Source organism: Strongylocentrotus purpuratus, unplaced genomic scaffold (assembly GCF_000002235.5).
Source record: "Strongylocentrotus purpuratus isolate Spur 01 unplaced genomic scaffold, Spur_5.0 spur5_scaffold_6, whole genome shotgun sequence".
Classification (NCBI taxonomy): Eukaryota; Metazoa; Echinodermata; class Echinoidea; order Camarodonta; family Strongylocentrotidae; genus Strongylocentrotus; species Strongylocentrotus purpuratus.
In genome coordinates, this window is record NW_022145612.1 from 25,317,909 (window position 1) to 25,336,787 (window position 18,879).

At 37.8% G+C, this 18,879-nt stretch overlaps 2 protein-coding genes across 2 annotated transcripts in view; one reads left to right on the plus strand and one right to left on the minus strand.

Moving 5' to 3' along the window:
* Positions 1-5,686, minus strand: part of LOC754244 (carbohydrate sulfotransferase 11) — a 47,079-nt gene extending 41,393 nt beyond the window's left edge. Inside the window, exon 1 of the mRNA XM_030972504.1 lies at positions 5,445-5,686. The gene's annotated coding sequence lies outside the window, so the exon portion shown is untranslated. The remainder of the gene's footprint in view (positions 1-5,444) is intronic.
* A 3,421-nt stretch (positions 5,687-9,107) lies between these two features.
* Positions 9,108-16,525, plus strand: LOC577645 (centrin-3). The gene is made up of 5 exons (XM_030973006.1): positions 9,108-9,227; positions 12,250-12,385; positions 12,672-12,786; positions 14,380-14,571; positions 15,155-16,525. Exons 1-5 carry the CDS (start codon positions 9,211-9,213, stop codon positions 15,196-15,198), a joined length of 504 nt encoding a protein of 167 aa, XP_030828866.1. The 5' UTR covers positions 9,108-9,210; the 3' UTR covers positions 15,199-16,525.
* Positions 16,526-18,879: the final 2,354 nt, after the last annotated feature.

Genomic DNA, 18,879 nt, shown 5'->3' on the forward strand with positions numbered 1-18,879 from the left:
CCCCCCAAAAAAAAGCCGAATCTGCAACAACCAAAATATTGCACGTTGTCTCCATCAGCACAATATTTGTAACTGTCTTTAATGATTACTCGGAGGTTTGTGACGTAGACATACATATTTCTTTTGTATATATACATACACAATTATTGTAAGTAGGATAATGTATGTATCTCACCCCCCCCCCCCCCTTATTATGAACGGTATGCAAGTAGTTAGAATTATTCTCCCACTTTTCCTAACGCAGGCAACAATGCAAGACCACGATCACCAACAACCAGTAAGATTCCATTACATTCCACTTATTCAGATAATATCTCCCCCTCCCCCCTCACCACCGCCCCTATAGCATCATGACAAGACTAATGAATGCTATAATACAGAGAAAAAGGACAATACCGAATCGATATAGGGCTTTATCCAACCATGGTGTTGCCCCTGAACCTGATTGAGAATCCGATAGGAGTATCTGTGATTAGGTCATCGGTAAAGGACATCCTGCCAATTGAATTAGTCTGATGGCATTCTCGATGCTCCGATTAAAATGCCAGATGGAAGACGCGTACATTACGATGGATACAATATACTTGGGATCTTCATTATCACCAAATTTTCTCCACGTATACGTCCCAATGAATTACAGATAGTTACATTAAAGTACTATACTGTGTTTGATTTTGAATTAGTGAGCAATTAAAGATTTTGCCATTATATCATCCTAATTATCGATGTACTAATAACGTTACTTATGCAATGACACAAGAGCTATTATTTTTTCGATCTTGTATCTCTCTTTTGGGGAGATTGGGGAGACACCCCCCCCCCCTCCGCCGCCCTCATCCCAAATGAATAATTCTAAATAATACCTGCATGAGTGACACGATTGGCTAACTCGTAGACCTCGTTCTTATTCACATGCATAAATCCTATTCGCTAAACAAAGTGGAAATGAACAATAATTATTCATTCATGGATGTCTGTTTCCTATAAACAGTGACGTAACCCCTTCTCCCTTTTATCATTTGAAATTATAGACCTTTGATAACAGCTGTGATGTGAAATCATGACCAATTCGATTCATGTTATGACTTATAAGCTTGAGCTTCCGCAGCACTTGACTTAATCATGTGACGATTAACGGAATTTTAATTAGACCCCCTGGAAAGTCACTGACAGGTGGCTATCTCATCAACTCAGCTCTCAATTAACATAAGAAAATGAGGATCATGGGAGACCAATGGTCACCAATTAGGCATTGTTTTCTTTATAGAGGGAGCAAGTAGCTACAAGTAGCAAAGAGCTCACAAAACTTCGGAGATGTTTGTATAAACTGTTGGCCTATATTATATACAGACAGGAAAAATACGTATAAGTTGGTCATCCTACAAAGTGAAACGATTAAAAAAAAAAAATTCGCTAAAAATGAATACAATAATATTTAAAGAATGACAGTAAGTTTGGTTTTGTTCGAAGTTTTATTTAAAAAAAACTAATTTAATAATAATAACAACATAATGCGCACATAATAATTATCCACCCCAAGAGATGCTCAAGGCGCCTAACAAGGTAAATACATTAAACTTAAGAAAGTACATGAGAAGTTACAGAGAACGAAAATAATTTAACATAATTAAATATAATTCAACAACGTTAATTACATCAGATTGTGAAATATAGTACGTCTTAACTACGGAATTCAGACATTAGGTGTTTTTTTCAAGTGTTTTTTTAACCAATAATAATATATTTACCAAGCGTTGTAAAACTATATAGTCAATAGTCATGCTAGTATACTTCAGAACAGAAATTCTTAAACAATCATGGACTATGTCAAATATTTTATGACACAAAAGTCCTGAGCAATGAGCTGTCAGGTTCCACCGGTAAAGTTCACTATTAGAGTATATATATCCAGAGATTCCCAAACAAGATGTAAGAAGCAGTGGCGGATCCAGAGTGGGGGCCAGGGGGACCCCCCCCCCCCCCTTGAGAAAAAAATTAAGTAAAAACACGCGATTTTTACCTTGTTTGCCCCCCCCCCCCCCCCCTGGCGCTCAAGGAGGGGGGGGGGGTGCAAATTTTTAAATTTTCGAGAACCAAAACATTTTTTTTTAAATTTGGGTCCCCTCCCCTAAGAAATCCTGGATCCGCGCCTGGTAAGAAGCCATGGAAACTGGTATACATGTACTTTGACATTTAGAACTTTGTATGAAACGTTATATTTTTCTTTAATTGTCAATATGAAATACTAAAATACTGGTAGCCCTGTTGGACGTTTGACGATATTTTGAAAGGCAGCACTACAATATGATTATTCACTGCTGTTTCAACGTGTGTCGTCATCATTATAGTTAGTCACACCCTATTTAGACAACATTTTCTTTGATAGAGTGTTGTGGTCGACGTTATATACGCGATCAAAATGATGATAAGCAAAAATAAAGACATCCATGATATAGGACAAAGTCATGAAAACACACTCTTACAAAGTCATGACTGATAATCAACGTTTTACAACGTTTATATCCAAGAGCATTTTGCTGAACGTAATAATGTCTGAATACTATTATTATGTTTCATAAAAGTATTAATTGAGGCAAGGGTCATGCAGTAAACTTCTTTTTTAAAACGTTATACACCATTTCCCCCGCAATTTACAAACAGATGGAAAGACAACCATGCCCATAAAAGGACTTTGCAGGATAATAAAGGCCGACAGACAATATTGGATAGGACAAAAATTAACGAGTATCAACGATACACTATGATAGCGAGTAGCATGGGTAAACAAAGGTCTCTCTTGAGACCTTATTTCGACGAGATGAAAGGTCACATTTAATATTCCAATGAACCTATAGTATAGTCGAAATTTACTTGGCATAAAAGGTCTCTGATGACTGTCTGATTTGTCTTCCCGGATAACCAACCCAAGAGGAACTTCATGAAATGAAACCCCAAAAATAAGGGGTGTGCTTCTTCGTGCTCTTTCCTTCACAGGTAAATGACAATAACCCAAAGATGATAGAAATCATGGCAGAGTTGAAATAAAAATTTGTGAATGATGTCATAAACTAGCACAATGATCATGATGATACTATTACATTGTCTAGACAGGAGGATGGGTGTCAACTGTAGCTGATTCCACCCCCTCCACTCCTCCCCAAAAGGCCAAATCCCCCCCCCCCCCCCTAGGGACTCATCCTCCCAAACAGGGTATAATAATAATCTGCGGAAATGTTACTGGGCCGTATTGTAGACGCAAAAATACATAATTTAAGCTAGATTTTACACTGATCGATACTTGAAAGGTAGATTAATACTGTTAAATTTCTTTAAATGATTAGTTATTCAAAGTTGGGTTTAATGTCTTATGATATTTGATATTCAGAGTTAAGTGGCTGGAACCCTAAACCTACTTGACCTACTATCAAACAACAGGTGCACCTGTTATGGAGCTTAAAGACCTCGGTTGTTTCAATAAGGCCAATTCGGAAAATCTGCTCATTATACGCACACTTTGCTATACTTCAATTTAAAGGTTCATTCAATAAACATTTGGTAGTTCCAAGGAGTTTAAGAGCTGGAGACCCAACTGGCAACAAATTATTCCAAGCAGCTGCCGTTTTCTATGGTTGCACAATAGAATCTACTGGTGGTGTGCTGTTACCTTTGATGTCCGAGGTTCGAAGTCGCCAATATCATTGGAAAGCTTGAGTAGTGATTATTGTCACACAGAAATATCCTGAAATATTATTTCACTTTTTATTTGAACTAACAAGGGGAAAATCTAACAGATGATAAAATATAAATACAAAAGCCCAATTATGTCGAGAAATTTACTTTCATCGATGATAGCAGCTTTAATTTGTGAAAAAATAGTAAAAATGTAGTCCTAAAACCTGCAATTAGACAATTTTCCGATTACTTGCGGCTCACGAAAATAAAAGGTAAATTTGTTCGTGTACAGTTCTTTATGTTATAGTCAGATTAGTGCCCACAAATGCCCCCGGCCCCCCCACTCAGAGGTCGAAATGACCGCATGCGTGTTGCCAAAATGTCCGGTAAAGGGGTACTTTTCGTGCGACAAAGTCCGGCCCGAGAATTGTAAAAAAAGGGGTGTATTTGACTTTTCACCCGGAGATTTCTTTAAAAAGGGGGTGTTTTTTTTTTTCTCTCATCTCTTTGGACTCCTGAGAAATTATTCCGAATTTAGGGGGGTACATTAAGCATTTTTCCTGATTTAAGGGGGTCTCCAAGGCAGGAAAAGCCCGCGAAAAGCCCGCGAAAGGGGGGTTCGGAAATGTTGGCAGTCCTCAGATAGGGGGTGCTTTCAAAAAGAGGGTACGAGCATATGCGTACCCTAAATAACACTGAGTGGGGGGGGGGGGGGGGGCGGGCAAATGCCCAGTCGAGTAATTTTGTAGAGTTTGAAAAAAAAAGACATTGGTCAAGTCGGTCAGAATATAGAGAGGCATGCTTCTGCCGAAAACTGAACTTAATTTAATAATTTATCACACTTCAACTGAATGCAATAGACCATTTTACAATTAAACATATTCAAATTTATGGATCTTTCTTTCCTGGGGACCTAGTGTCTTAGTGACGAATATTATTCCATTAACATGTTATTAGTGAATGAACTATAAAATACTTGGAATCCAGTCTGCATGCATTACGTATTGCTTTGTTGGGCAAGTCTCGGACAATCTTTCAGTATGCATGCATAAAATGTGAATATATTAGTGAACTGGTATATTAAAAAGAAATGTAACAGTAATTTCCTTATCATGCAAGTTTTTAATGCTATCACTGTCAGAAGCAAAGGCAATGACGGATGCATGCATACAAAGTCATGGGAAATGAAAATTAAGTCGGGCAATATTATTCAGTGTTCCTACCAAAATGATGCACAAATAATTTCATTCAATGAAAGAAATGGATAGAAAACGGAAAATAGATAGAGGGGGGAGAAGCTAGGGAGGGGAGAGAAGCTAGGGAGGGGAGGGGAGGGGGGGGGGGGTAAGGAAAGTGGGCAAGCATAAAGATCCACTGCACACATGCACACGAGTTTCATTTTTTTTTTTAAATGACCAGACCAGGGAGACACTATTCCTGACCTGACCCCTTTCTCTTGTTATGTGTTCTCGCATGCGACCATATTAGCTTTATCACAGTCTTTATTTAAAAAAAAACATCTGCCTTCTACATAAACAATGCATTTGAAAAGTAAATATCCATACAATGGAAGTGAAAGAAGAAAACGTCTTTGTTTGGAATTACCTATTTCAATTACATCAACGTCTTGCTTGAAATACAGACGCCTACCAGCTTGATACTTTTCATCAGGCGTAAAAATACATATGAAAATGTCAAGAAGTCTGTCAGATTGATCTAATTTTAATATGGAGTCATGATGTATATGAATAGTGATACTGAAAGGACCATACCTGCTGTTTAACTACCGCTGCTACCACGGTCACAATGAGAAGTTACTCCACGGCCACACTCGGGGGGTTGACCACACTGAGTCTGAGCTAACCGTCACACAGATCACGGACGAAGATACATGTATATCTCACAGATGATGAAAACGTGTTTAAGATGATCTCCGTGCTGAAACGTTTCTTCTCACTTTCTCACTCTTAAACCAGTCAAAATGTGAAAGATTATGGATCTTGTACTTGAGAGAAACAAATGGTGGCAGATATCACGGTTCCACACTCGACTCTCGCTCCTCGTTTTGATTACAAAGCACCAGCGATGCTGTCTGCATTTTGTGTAGCGAGAGCGGACTCGATGCCTAGCTAGCTAGCCTGCCTGGCTGGCATACCGATGTGGTAGATCAACGTATCACAATCTAGGCCTAGGAAACGTAAACACAAAGCTGTGCACACAAAGGCACTGGCACGGACCCACTGACACTGGCATGGTATATCCACTGACATGGTGTGTACAAGTTAGAATAGATCCCAGGCAACACCAGTTTTATTTTTCTCCAATGTTACAATTTTAACTCAGCATGGAGTAGAGAATACGAATAGTCAGAGGAGTATGACGCTCGAGGCTCAAAATACATCGAAAATATTTCAATTTGCTAGGGTGATATGAGCACAGAGGCGGCCCTCCCGGGGGGCAGGGGGCACAGTGCCCCACTCTTTCAAGCACCCGAAAAGTGCCCCTTTTACTTTGTAAGGAGTGCCTTTTTTCCATAGGAATAGTGCCTCTTTTACTTTGACAAATGCCCCTATTAATTTGTAAAAGTGCCTCTTCCCCTTTTCAACTCTGATAAGTGCCCCTTTTATTTGGACACGTGCCCCTTTTCCTTCGATAAGTTCCATTTTCCCTTTGCAATAAGTGTCCATTTTCCATTCTCATAAGTGCCCTTTTTAATCTCTAGTAAGTGCACCTTTTAAGGTACGAGAAGTGACTCTTTTCACTTTTGATTAGTGCCCCCTTCACCTCTGATAATTGCCCTATTCAAATCTGAGAGGTGCCTCTTTTACTTTGACAAATGCTCCTTTTACTTTGTAATAAGTGCCCTTCCCCTTTTATTAACTACCCCATTTTAACTCAGATAAGCGCACCTTATATTTTCACATGTGCCCCTTTTCATCTCTAATAAGTGCCCCTTTCCTAATGATAAGTGCCCCATTAAAAAAGAGCCCCTTCCCCTTCTCATAAGTGCCCCTTCTCTGGTAAATGACCCTTTTCAGGTACGAGAAGTTACTCATTTTCACTTCAGATAAGTGCCCCCTTAACCTTCGATAAGTTCCCCTTTAAAAGCTGATCGCTGCCCATTTTCTTTCAACTAATGCACATTTTCCTTTATTGTGAGTGCCCCTTTTTCATTCACATAAGTGCCCCTTTTCACATCTGATAATTTCCCTTATAACAATGATACGTCCCCCTTTTTCTTTCTAAAAAGGGACCTATCCCTTTTCATAAATGCCCCTTTTCACCTCCTATAAATGTCCCTATCAAAATCTGGGCCCCTTATCCGTCGACAAATGCCCACGTATGGGTCGTTACTGTTACACTATATGGACAAATTGGATAGATACGTAAATCATTAAAATTATAATCAGTATACGATGCGAAAATGATTCTTCTCCAGCTTCCGGAAACCACATGGGAATTTTTGTTGTGTCCTGCATAATTTTGTGCGTGAGATTTGTTTTTTTTTTCTTCTTATAAGTGACCCTTTTCATCTCCGATGAGTGCCCTTATTCAAATTTGAGAGGTGTCCCCTTTAACTCTGTAATGAGTACCCCCTTTTCATCTCTGATAATTGCCACTTTTCTTTTGACACGTGCCCCTTATGCTTTCTAATTAGTGTCATTTTCCTTTTGATAATTACACTTATTCCGTTGTCATAAGTGCCCATTTTTATTTCTGGTGAGTGCCCCTTTTTACTTTGAAATTTGCTCTTTTATTTTCTAATAGGTGTCCTTTTCCCTTTGGATATGTGCCCCCTTTTCCTTTCCCCATAAAAAAAAGCTCCTTATTGAAAGCGAGTAAGAGCAACTGTTTCTTTAATTTTACCCAAATCTGACTCGCTACGCTCGCATATATTTATAGTTGATACAAGTATGTTTCTTATCACAGATCTTTTCAGTCTTTCATGATAAGATTGTGCGTGAAACCCCACCAGGATTGTCTTTTCTTCTTTTAAGATGATTTTTTTTTTGCACTACTACCGTTCACAAATCTCAAAAATTTTGCTCGCTCGCTCGCGAATAAATATTCTAACCATCACAACCAACTGCAAATTTAATTGTATGATGCTTAAACAGTTTCTTAGCCCATGTAAAGAGAGAAAAAAACATTGAACTCATCACTGAAAATGTAATCACAGTGTAGGGGTATATACCAATGTCTAAAAAATTGTAAATTTTTGCTTTGAGGTTTCCCTTTGTAGGTGCCCCTTTTTCCGGAAGTTGCCCTTCATTGTTGGTGCTGCTCCCCCCACCCACTTTGAATGACGCTTCCCCCCCCCCCCCGGCCTGCTAAAACTCATGAGCTGCCCCCTCGACCTCACGCCAATTTACGCTACGCTTTACCCGATCATAAATACTTTAGCCCAGTGGCGGATCCAGGGGGCCCGGCCTCCCCCCCCCCCCTGGAAAAAAAACGTATAAAACACGTTAATTTTACCTTTTTTGGGAGATGGGCCCCAAAGGGGGGGGGGGTGCCCCAAAAAATTAGCGTTCCCTGTACTAACCGGTTTTGACAATCAAGTGATACCTGAGGTAGGTCTACTAGGAAACTCTACCGTGTCAATAACAATGGTTGTCAACATTGTTGCAATGGAAGATCTTGTTTAGAAATAAAATAAATCGGATAAACGTTATACTCTATGGACTCTTGATCTTGTTGAGGGAATCATTACTGTGTTTAGTTATACGTGTATCAATATTAAACACTTACACCTCGAGGTACCGGATATAAATACTAGTGTCCTAAAGACTGTTTGTTACACCGGCGTACTTTATCCATGCGGACTGCACAATGCACAGTCCTACTTCTTCTTTCCCTCCTAGAAATCCAAGGCTTATAATTAAATGCTGGAAAAAGCTACAGATTTTTAAAAAAGATTAAAAAAATTATACACCAAATCGCACGAATTGAGTTTAAGGATTAGATTTTTCTTCAGCTCCTCAGGGGTACACCCCCCCCCCCGTCCGTGCAAGCGCGGAACGGCCGCTAACTATTTCTCACGAATTGCCCCCCCCCCCCCCCCCGGGCCCCCCTTCGCCGCCGGCTGGATCCACCCCTGTGTCGAACAACGTCGACAAACTACAGTCAGTTGTCAATGGGACTAAATAGAACCTCTATGTGAAAAGGGTGGAAAAAATGATGGTCCCCATGTCACAACCTAGTTCTGCACAAGCCCTTTCGTAATATTACCGCGGTCCTATATGACGTATATACTGCTTTATTGGGCAAGCGCAATACAAAAGAATATGCAACATGTTGTGACCAAATTAGTAAAACTGAGAAGGCCAAACTCTGTGTATAAATAGCTCCGATGTTACCCTTGAAATGACCGCCCCCTGACCTTTCTTTAATTCTTTGTCTTTCTTCCTTTTCAAAAAAGAAAAGAAACATAGAAAAAAAAGTACATGGCGCTTGCTCGTCCTCGACCGCCCTCTAACGTCAAACGTTAAACATTATTTTGGCTGGGGTTTTGAAATTCGACAGAGTAGGAGGAAAATGAGTTTATCATTGAGGTAAGTAATAGCTAATTGATTCAACACTAGAATTTAAATTGATTAGTAAAACTGCAATTATTTAGCGAAGTTGAAAATTAGGTGTTGCGTTGGTTTGTAATGTCTGTATATCAAATAAAATATAGATTCGTTTTGTGGTATTTTGCTTCTTCTTGTCCCACTTATTGATATCTGTGTTCGCAATGTTGTCTGTGCGGCTATACAGCTAGCGAATTTTTTTTCCGTACTCGAGAGGGCAAATACCCCATGTGCGCATGCGCGTGGACTTGTGATTTCTCTGCTACTTCCCATACGAAATGTACATGTATTCGCATCTACTGTGCACGATTCGCGTTCTACGAGTAAACGATGGCATAGTAGTCTTCAAACACAGACTCTGATTTGCCAGTTTGACAAAACAATTACGCATATATCGTGCGTAGCAATAGTACTAGTATTCAAGTCTGAGTAGTTGTATGATTCAGACATTTTAGTGCTTACAGAAATGCATCCCAAATTGAATAGCATGGTATAGTAGTCTGCAAGCACAGACGCTAATCGGACAGTTTGACAACATAGTGTCTTGAGTAGTGCTTTATATTCAAATATGTGTAGTTTTATGATTCAGACCCTACTGGTGCGTGTATTGGAAAGGCATCTCAACTTGCAGAGTGGCATAGTAGTCTGCAAGCACAGACGCTAATCTGACAGTTTGACAAAATAGTGTTATTCAAGTCTGAGTAGTTTTATGATTCAGACCCTACTGGTGCGTGTATTGGAAATGCACCTCAACTTATAGAGTGGCATAGTAGTATGCAAGCACAGACTCTCCTTTGACAGTTTGACAGAATAATATAGGCCTATTGTGTATTGAGTAGTGCTTTTATTCAAGTTTTCGTAGTTTTCTGTGTTGTGCCACTGCTCTCTCACTCTCTCTCTCTCTCTCTCTCTCTCTCTCTTTCTCTCTCTCTAGCTCTCCCTCCAGTATGCTCGCACTCTCTGTATTACTTTTATTTATAATCATGGTCTGCTGAGAGCCAGAAGGATGTTAACTCTTAACACAACGAATGCCCTTCTGGCTCTGAACAGTAGGCCTATATATGATAAACCCACACACCATAAGGTCATTTATTGGCCTTCTCAAAACCGTCATTCTGTAATAATATTTCTAACTTTGGTCTAATAACTCTTTTGTCAGTGCAATCAATGGTCGAATGAATAATAAAATTGTGATTTTTATCTTCTCAGCACACTACTAGTATGTTGTCAAACTGTCAGATTAGCGTCTGTGCTTGCAGACTACTATACCATTCTATACAAGTTGCAATGTATTTCCATATGCACTACTGGGTCTGAATCATACAACTACACAGACTTGAATAAGCACATCGCGACACATACGCATATTGATTTGTCAAACTGGCAAATCAGAGTCTGTGTTTGAAGACTACTATGCCATCGTTTACTCGTAGAACGCGAATCGTGCACAGTAGATGCGAATACATACACATTTCGTATGGGAAGTAGCAGAGAAATCACAAGTCCACGCGCATGCGCACATGGGGTATTTGCCCTCTCGAGTACGGAAAAAAAATTCGCATACAGCTACAGTCAGTAATTGGAAAGCGGAGGAGGGAAACGGGTAGGGCCTCTCCAGCAAAGCAGGGAACAAATTATTTGAACAATTTTTAGGGCACTGACATGTCAGTGTGTTATGTAATATTACGTATTGGCATTACCATTGCACTTATGTTGCGCTTAAGTACCGTAAAGTAGACCTAGGGCAGGCCCTCTCACTTAAATTTGAAGCCACTTGAGCAGATCGGCCAATCGGAGTGCGGATTCTAAATGTACAGCGCTAAATGCGTAAAGTTCAGCCTCATTTATGCCACATTGTAAATCTTTGTAAATTTTGGGAATAATATTGATACAGAATGGGCTTCCTTTAAAGGTAATGCAAAGTTTCGGGGAATTTGAAAATTGGATTTATAGTAATTCTTTAAAATGTTGATATATTTGGATGCCCCTGTGGATGTATTGAAAGCACTATAAATTTTAGCCCATAAAACACTTCTGTTTTCAAGAAATTGAATACCGGTAATCAAAAATTTACCGGTGCTCCCGGTAAATTTCAAATATTTCAAATAGCGCCTAACTGAAGGCCATTCCTTGGTTGCTGCGATCATGAAATCTCAGGATATGCCGTTCTGATATATAATTTTCAAACAGGAATAGCAAATCGGTCAATTGCAGTCAAGAAACATTGTTTTAGAGCTAAAGTAATATCAGTCTTGAGAGGGCGCTATACAACATAAAGAGGAGGCGAGTTGGCTCAGTCGGTAAAGCATCTGCCTGTCGAACCAAAGATCCCGGGTTCGACTCCCACCCAGGCCGATGACTGAAGTCTGCGTTGTGTGTTAACGTGCCCCTTCCCTTGTTCATAGACGCAGGTTATGTCAAGTGGAAAACACTCCGTCCCTCGGATAGGACGTTAAATGGAGGCCCCGTGTACAGGAGAGTCACCATCCTTGCACGTTAAGAACCCATTGCACTATTCGTATAAGAGTAGGGGGAAACCCCGGTGTAATGGTCCACCTGCACACCCCGATCAGGCCGAGTATACGGCATCTGCAAGAATCTTCAGTATTGAAGGAGGCAAATTATCTTGAAGAAGGCAGATTATCTTGAAGAAGAAGAAGAAGAGTTTATTATTTACAATTTCATTACTTTAGACTCGCTTTCAACCGCGACTACGGTCATTGAATATTGTAAAATCGCATAGGCTTCTAATATGTTCATTTCAACCAAATTCATGAACCCTTACCAACACTTTGTAATACCTTTAAAATGTGTGCCTTCTCTACGTCATTTCACTTGATCATCACAGTTCACTGAAGCAAGGGATGTGCCCACTATTTTGGGTCCATAGAGGTTTCAGAATATATAAATTCTTTTCTCACAAATAATAGATGTAGGGAATCTGTATTTCATGATCTGTGACGTCATTACAAATTAATTTATGTCAATTTGTTTTCCATTGCAGATCAGATTTTGCTGTGGAAAAGCCAAGAAGGCGGAAGCGGAGGGACTTAACAGAGGAACAGAAACAGGAAATAAAAGAAGCATTTGATCTCTTTGACACAGACAAAGACAAAGCCATTGATTATCATGAACTAAAGGTAACCCTCACTTATATTTTTACGATATACATGTAATTGTAATTTGATTGTGAATTGGTCATGTTTTACTTCAATATCTAATTCTGATGAAGATATCAGTGTGATTTTAAAAAAATAGTGAAAAGAAAGTAAGGAATCACAAAGAACATATTAAAGGTTTTTTTGTTCTGAAAGCGATGTGCAAGAATTGTTTTGGGGTGTGTGTTGGGGACTATGAAATTAACCAGTAAAGTGGGATTTTGTATTACACTATCAATTTTTAAAAAGAAAGTTTGATTTCTCTTAGGTTGCTATGAAAGCCCTTGGATTTGAGGTGAAGAAGGCTGATGTCAAGAAAGTGATAAAGGATTATGACAGAGAAGGTACAGAGAAGATCTCTTTTGAGGATTTCAATGAAGTCAGTAAGTATAGTAAAATACTTCTCTTCATATTTGATACAATTAATATTTTGCTGTAATTCTCTTTCTTATTTATTCATAGAGCAACATTTCATTTGTAAACTTACAATTTGCATTGACGAAAATGCAATGATGTGACACAACTCACACAAATGTGAAGCATTGGATAGAAAACTAATCTGCCTGATGTGTACTTGTTTAGTTATGAACCTAAATAATCCTCATGCTGTACAGTGCACTCGTACTTGCATTAAAGACATCGTTTAACAATGTTAAATCTGAGATGCATGGCCCTACATGTTATCAGTGTCTGTGATATGGTGTAATATTGAAGCCCTAAAAAATTGCACTTCAAAATGATCAAGAAGTGCCTAAAAAAACAAAAACAAATCTTTGAGTGACCGGTTTTACCATACTCATTTCCCCGATAGACTGTACATGTAGTGTTATAAAAACTGTTAGGAAAACCCAAAATTTGATTTCGATTTCCAATCATAAATATCTTGATAATCTGACAGGCGATCGGCTTGTAAAAGTCATGGGGTTCCTGACTGACCTAAACTCCTAAAGGTTAATAATTATCATTGCAGCATGAGCTATATCTAGGATTTTGTTTCAGAATCTGAGACAAAGTTACCCAATCCATTTAAGAGACACAACAAATGGCATGCATGAATACATGTGCATTCAAGATTGAGCCTATATCCGATGCCAAGCTGCCATCATATGCCTCGGTGATACCACAGTAAAAACTGCCAAACTGACCCAAAACCGGGGCACCGTTTCACAAAACCATCATAAGTACAAGTTCACCAACACCCCATTGAAATGTGTGTATTCTAATTAACAATGGTTTCAATACGATGTTGGTGAACTTGTACTTTAAAGGTAATACAAATTTTTGGGTTATTTTGAAAATTGGGTGGATAGTGATTCTTTACAATTTTGATATATTTGGATGCCCCTGTGGATGTATTAAAAGCACTAGAAAATTTAGCCCCTAAAACACTTCTTTCGAGACAAATTGAATATAAAAATTTACTGGTGCTCCCGGTATATTCTGATAAATTTCAAATAGCGCCTACGGCCATACAATGGTAGCAATTATGAAAATCCCAGAATATTTTGTTGTGATATATAATTTCCAAACGGGAATAGCTAATCGGTCGATTTTAGTCAAGAAACATTGTTTTATAGCTTAATTAATATCTTGACCTTGAGAGGGAGCCATACAACATAAAGAGTTATTATTTACAATTTCATAACTTTAGACTCGATTTCAACCGCGACAATGATCACTGAATATTGTAGGATCGCATATGCTTCCAATATGTTCATTTGAACCAAATTCATGACCCCATACCAAAACTTTGTGTTACCTTTAATATGACAGTGTTAAAAAACGATGCCCTGGACTCCAAACCAATCAATAACTTTGCTGGTCAAATGATGTAATTTTTGTTCAGGCGGTTGTTGGTCTGTGGTTGGTCTGATTGGTGCAACTGGGGCATCAAACATTTAGCTGCTTGTAAGATCTACTCTCGTTTGAAGATCAATCTCATAATAAAGAGCACACCTGTCTTTGGTTTACATCAGTCACAGATTGGATGTTGGAGAGAGACCCCCATGAAGAAATCTTGAAGGCTTTCAAGTTGTTTGATGATGACGACTCTGGTAAAATCAGCATTCGGAATCTAAGACGGGTTGCTAGGGAGCTGGGAGAGAACATGACAGATGATGAACTCAGAGCCATGATAGATGAATTTGATCATGATGGTGATGGAGAAAGTGAGTTAATAACTATGCTAATTTGTTTACTGATACTACTGTAACAGTTATTGTTACACTTTATGTATGCATTGAATTATAACTTTAGAACTGGTTTGATTCACAAATATTTTATAGGGGAAAATTGTAACCAAACTGAATTTGATGTTTGTGTGTGTGTCTTAAAGCGGGACTGCACTACTTGTAGATACTTGCGCCCTCTAAATAGCAAACAATGCCTAAGCAGTACCAGTTGGTCACCCCTGGTCCCCTTTTCTTTTGTTAATTGAGAACCGATTTGATGAGATAACCACCTGTCAGTGACAATGCAGGGAGGTCTAATCTCTCCTGGCCAAACTAGTGCAGATAGGCTTTAAATACAGCACACTCACAATTATTTTTCACTTGATTTACAGGTTTAGAAGCAATTGTTAATAATTAAGATGGTATTTATGTTGCCTTTATTTAATGGCAAGGATTTTTTTTTATGGTTAATCTGTTGGGATGGAATTTTGAAGAAAGCAACACTATGAAAAAATGTTTGCCTCATGTATTTGAATTTTATTGTGTTATTTTCTAAAAATTCTTCTTCTTTCTCCTTTAGTCAACCAAGATGAATTTCTAGCCATCATGACAGGAGACACATGAGTTTATGTGGATCATAAACTCTTCAAGATAACTCTGATGTGATAGAAGATGACTACATGTAATCCTGAAATAGAAAATGGACTTTGGTATGTGTAAGGACTAAGGAGTCTGCGTGAGGTTGAAGGACCAAGATGTGACTTTCGTGACTTTAAAGCCAAATGGGAAATCGCCGAAGTCCAGTTTTTAACTCTTGTGCTAAAGCATTTTGTGGGAAGTCTAGTAATTGGGCAAAATAAATTGGGTAATCTTGTTCAAGTCTAAGTTTCAATACACATGTACATGTATTCCATTTATAGATGTTTCACATTTGTAGAATGCAAAAATACAAATTGTTACTATTCTTAATAGAGGATGATTATGTAATGAATGAGCAATATGAAACTATCGACTGTGTTCAATTAGGCCCTGACTAGCATGACTACACACAACTAACAGAAGTAGTCATTAGGCAAGTCATGAGTGTGCCTATTTTTTAATGACGTGAGATGATGAAACAAACCTGTGGGTGCCAAATGCGTTGGATAGGAAACTATAAGTGTGTGTGCCATTGTAAGCTGTTTGAATGCTAAAGAGTTGCTTACCGGTAAATCAAAGTAATTATCCGAATGCAGAAATAGAATGCGCTCTCGCCGTGTGATATGGTTTTCACCTTTGTTGATGTTGATCTGGATCTAGGTTTTTTGAAATTTGCTTTTCATAATTAACATAATCTTTATTGGCATTTTGGATTTTGATTTGAGAAAAACAGACGCAGTATACAGTTCATTAAGATCACAGAAGGCCTCATAGCAAAATTAATTCATTTTGTGGAGCTGAAATAAATGTGAAATCTTTTGTTTATTTTGACATTGTTATCTCAAAATCTTTCAACTGTAGAAGTGAAATTATTTCAGTTTTGTCACCCACCCAGATTCTCAGGAATCCTCAAGATATTCCATGTTTTTCATTTGTATTTTACCATACATTTTTTTTTTACTATATAAGTTCAATTATTGTCTCTTATCTCAGCAGCAAAACATTTGAATAATAGTACACTGATTGTTTTTCATCAGTATGTGGGTTCTTGGATCAATATTTTTTCCTGCACAGAAAATAGCAGTCAAAGATTTTAAGGATAAGAGCTGAGCTAGTCACATATAGAAAATTTTCATATCTTGAAGCCTTCTGAGAAAAAAAAATTGTCTCTGTAGCAACTGTGTGATATCGCCAAGGTAATATAGGATACCTAGATAATAGATATACATGTACAGTGTTGTATTTACTTTTTAGACACCCTGTGCAATCCATGGGCCTTTGATGCATAATACTGTATTGTTTGTATTTTCTTCTCCTTCATAAATGAGATTTCCCATGAATACAAAATTTGTATGTTGACTATCATTAGGATGAGCAATCTGCAGTGAATGCTTTTTCTGAAGAATAGTAGTATGGTACATGAAGTAGCAAATGATGTGCCTCCTTTGTGACTTCCATCTTTGTATTCTGCAACAGGTTCTATGGTGTATTGAATATCTTCTTACAGCGGGCAGGTACATGTGTATGCTCTAAAAATGGAATAAATACATGAACATTGTGGGCGGAGGTATGTTTGTGACAAATTATCATGAATTTATTTATGTGTAAATAAACAGTTTTGATGTAAATGCATACTTGTTTGAAGGTTTGTTTGTTGTTGTATGTATCTTTTAACAGGAGTTTCCACTATACATGTATTAAATATAAATGAAATCTGCTTAAAGGTAAAGACCAGTATTGGAAATGCCCCAATTTCAAAAAATGAAATGGAAGCTCTCATTACCAATCATGTGAAAGAATATGTTTTGACTAATACATGATGATAAAAAATTTGCCGGGAAACCGCCTACTAATTCATATATTTGGTAAATTTGTTTCTTTCATGGTCTGTGAGAGATATAGGGTAGTCCCATATACATCTTTCTGTGTATAGTGCTTGTAACTTTACGAAGAATGGGCCAAATTTCTTATCATTTTGATGATTCCAGAACCTTGCAGATGCTAGATGCTAGATGATCAACCTTTTCTGATCGATTCCACAACATTTCTTTCACAATGCAATCGCATGACCATAACTGGTCTTTACCTTTAACACCTCTGGTGAAAACGCAAAAGTGAGTAATGAGCCAGGAGTGATTTAAAATAAATAAATAAAAGAGCAGTTCTAGAAGAAGAAGAATATGTGGGGATGGGGGGTTTCCTTGATCTTGCCCCTCTAAAACTTTAATTTTAAAGTCAATAATATAACTTAATACCAGGATAGTTTTGTTAATTATAGTTTACATTCTGTTGATCTGAACGACCGATCTATTGTATGATAATTTGCAATTACTGAATTCATGCAGTTTCTCTTGAAATGTAATCTCTTGTTAAACATTACCATCTTATTTGCTTTCAAGAAGAAATCTATTAAAATTTGAACAATTTCTGGACACACAAATATTACTAATATGCAAAGAAATACACATAAATAACTTTTATTGTCATTTTTCTAAAGAAAAAACATGAGAAAACATATTTAGAAACTTTCTACATTCTTGCTTGGTCATTCAATAATATAAGTAAATGTACATGGCATGAGCATTAATTCTGTTGATGGTCTAGCAAATTTACAAAGAGCAAAACTAGAGAAACATATTTTACTCTTGTCTGTTGAACATGCATGCTGATACGATTAAGACTTAATTGTATACTACAAATGGATTCAAACCCAAAAGCCAGAATTCACCAAGGAGGTTTAAAGCTAACCCAGGGTTGGAATCTTCATTTACATAGCCCATGGTCTAAAATTAGTGCAAAATAAGCGCGGTACAGTCATAGGTCCAATATTAGAAGGCGCAAGGCAAGGTATGCTTATTTTGCGTTAATTTTAAACTGTGGGTTATGTAAACGAGAGTTTAAACCATGGGTCAAATCTAAACCTCCTTTGCGAATTCGGGCCAGGGTGTTTACTGTTTATAAAAGGTGCAACACGTGACTATTCCAGAATTTCAAAATTACAATCCATTAGTGAAAGAATATATATACGGTATAGGTTTTGAAGCAATGAAACCGCTAATTAACATGAAATCAGGGAAAATGTTGGTTTAACACATTCCGATTTATATACATGTATTTATACCTCATCTGCCCCCCCCTTTCCCCTTCTAAATTACATATTTTGTACCACCCCACCCCCCCCCCCCCAAAAAAAAAAAAAAAAAAAAAAAAATGCCCTTAATTTTTGTAATTCACCAATAGTTCAGACAAATACTGTAGTCCTTTTTCCATAGCTATTGGGGTCCTCGACAAATGGGACAGAAAACATATTTTTATATAGATCTTTTCTTGTGGAATCTGGAACTGTCTTGCATACACATTTGTTGTCTGTTCATAGCCAGACTGGTGTTAATTCTGTGTTAAAAGTATATTAAATCAAGTCTAAGCCATTCTGGCTAAAAATGTATGATTTGATGGTGAATAGACAAGGATTTAAACATGACTTTTCTCTAACAAATTACAGCACCTTTGTTTTAAAAGCTAGATGTGTATTAATTCTATGACCCTAAAAGTAGATCAGATTATTACGATGCTTACTAACCTCAACAACCTATGATAAAAAAGGTTTTCTTTCTTATCTTTTATAAGAGAATAAATGTGCGAAATGGCAAGTGGTTATTGCAGGAA

Bases quoted from the DNA above. Each gene is read 5' to 3' on its own strand.
- LOC577645 (XM_030973006.1), top strand. The intron at 12,787-14,379 runs GTAAGTATAGTA...GGTTTACATCAG, and splicing joins TGAGGATTTCAATGAAGTCA to TCACAGATTGGATGTTGGAG. The intron at 14,572-15,154 runs GTGAGTTAATAA...TTTCTCCTTTAG, and splicing joins TCATGATGGTGATGGAGAAA to TCAACCAAGATGAATTTCTA.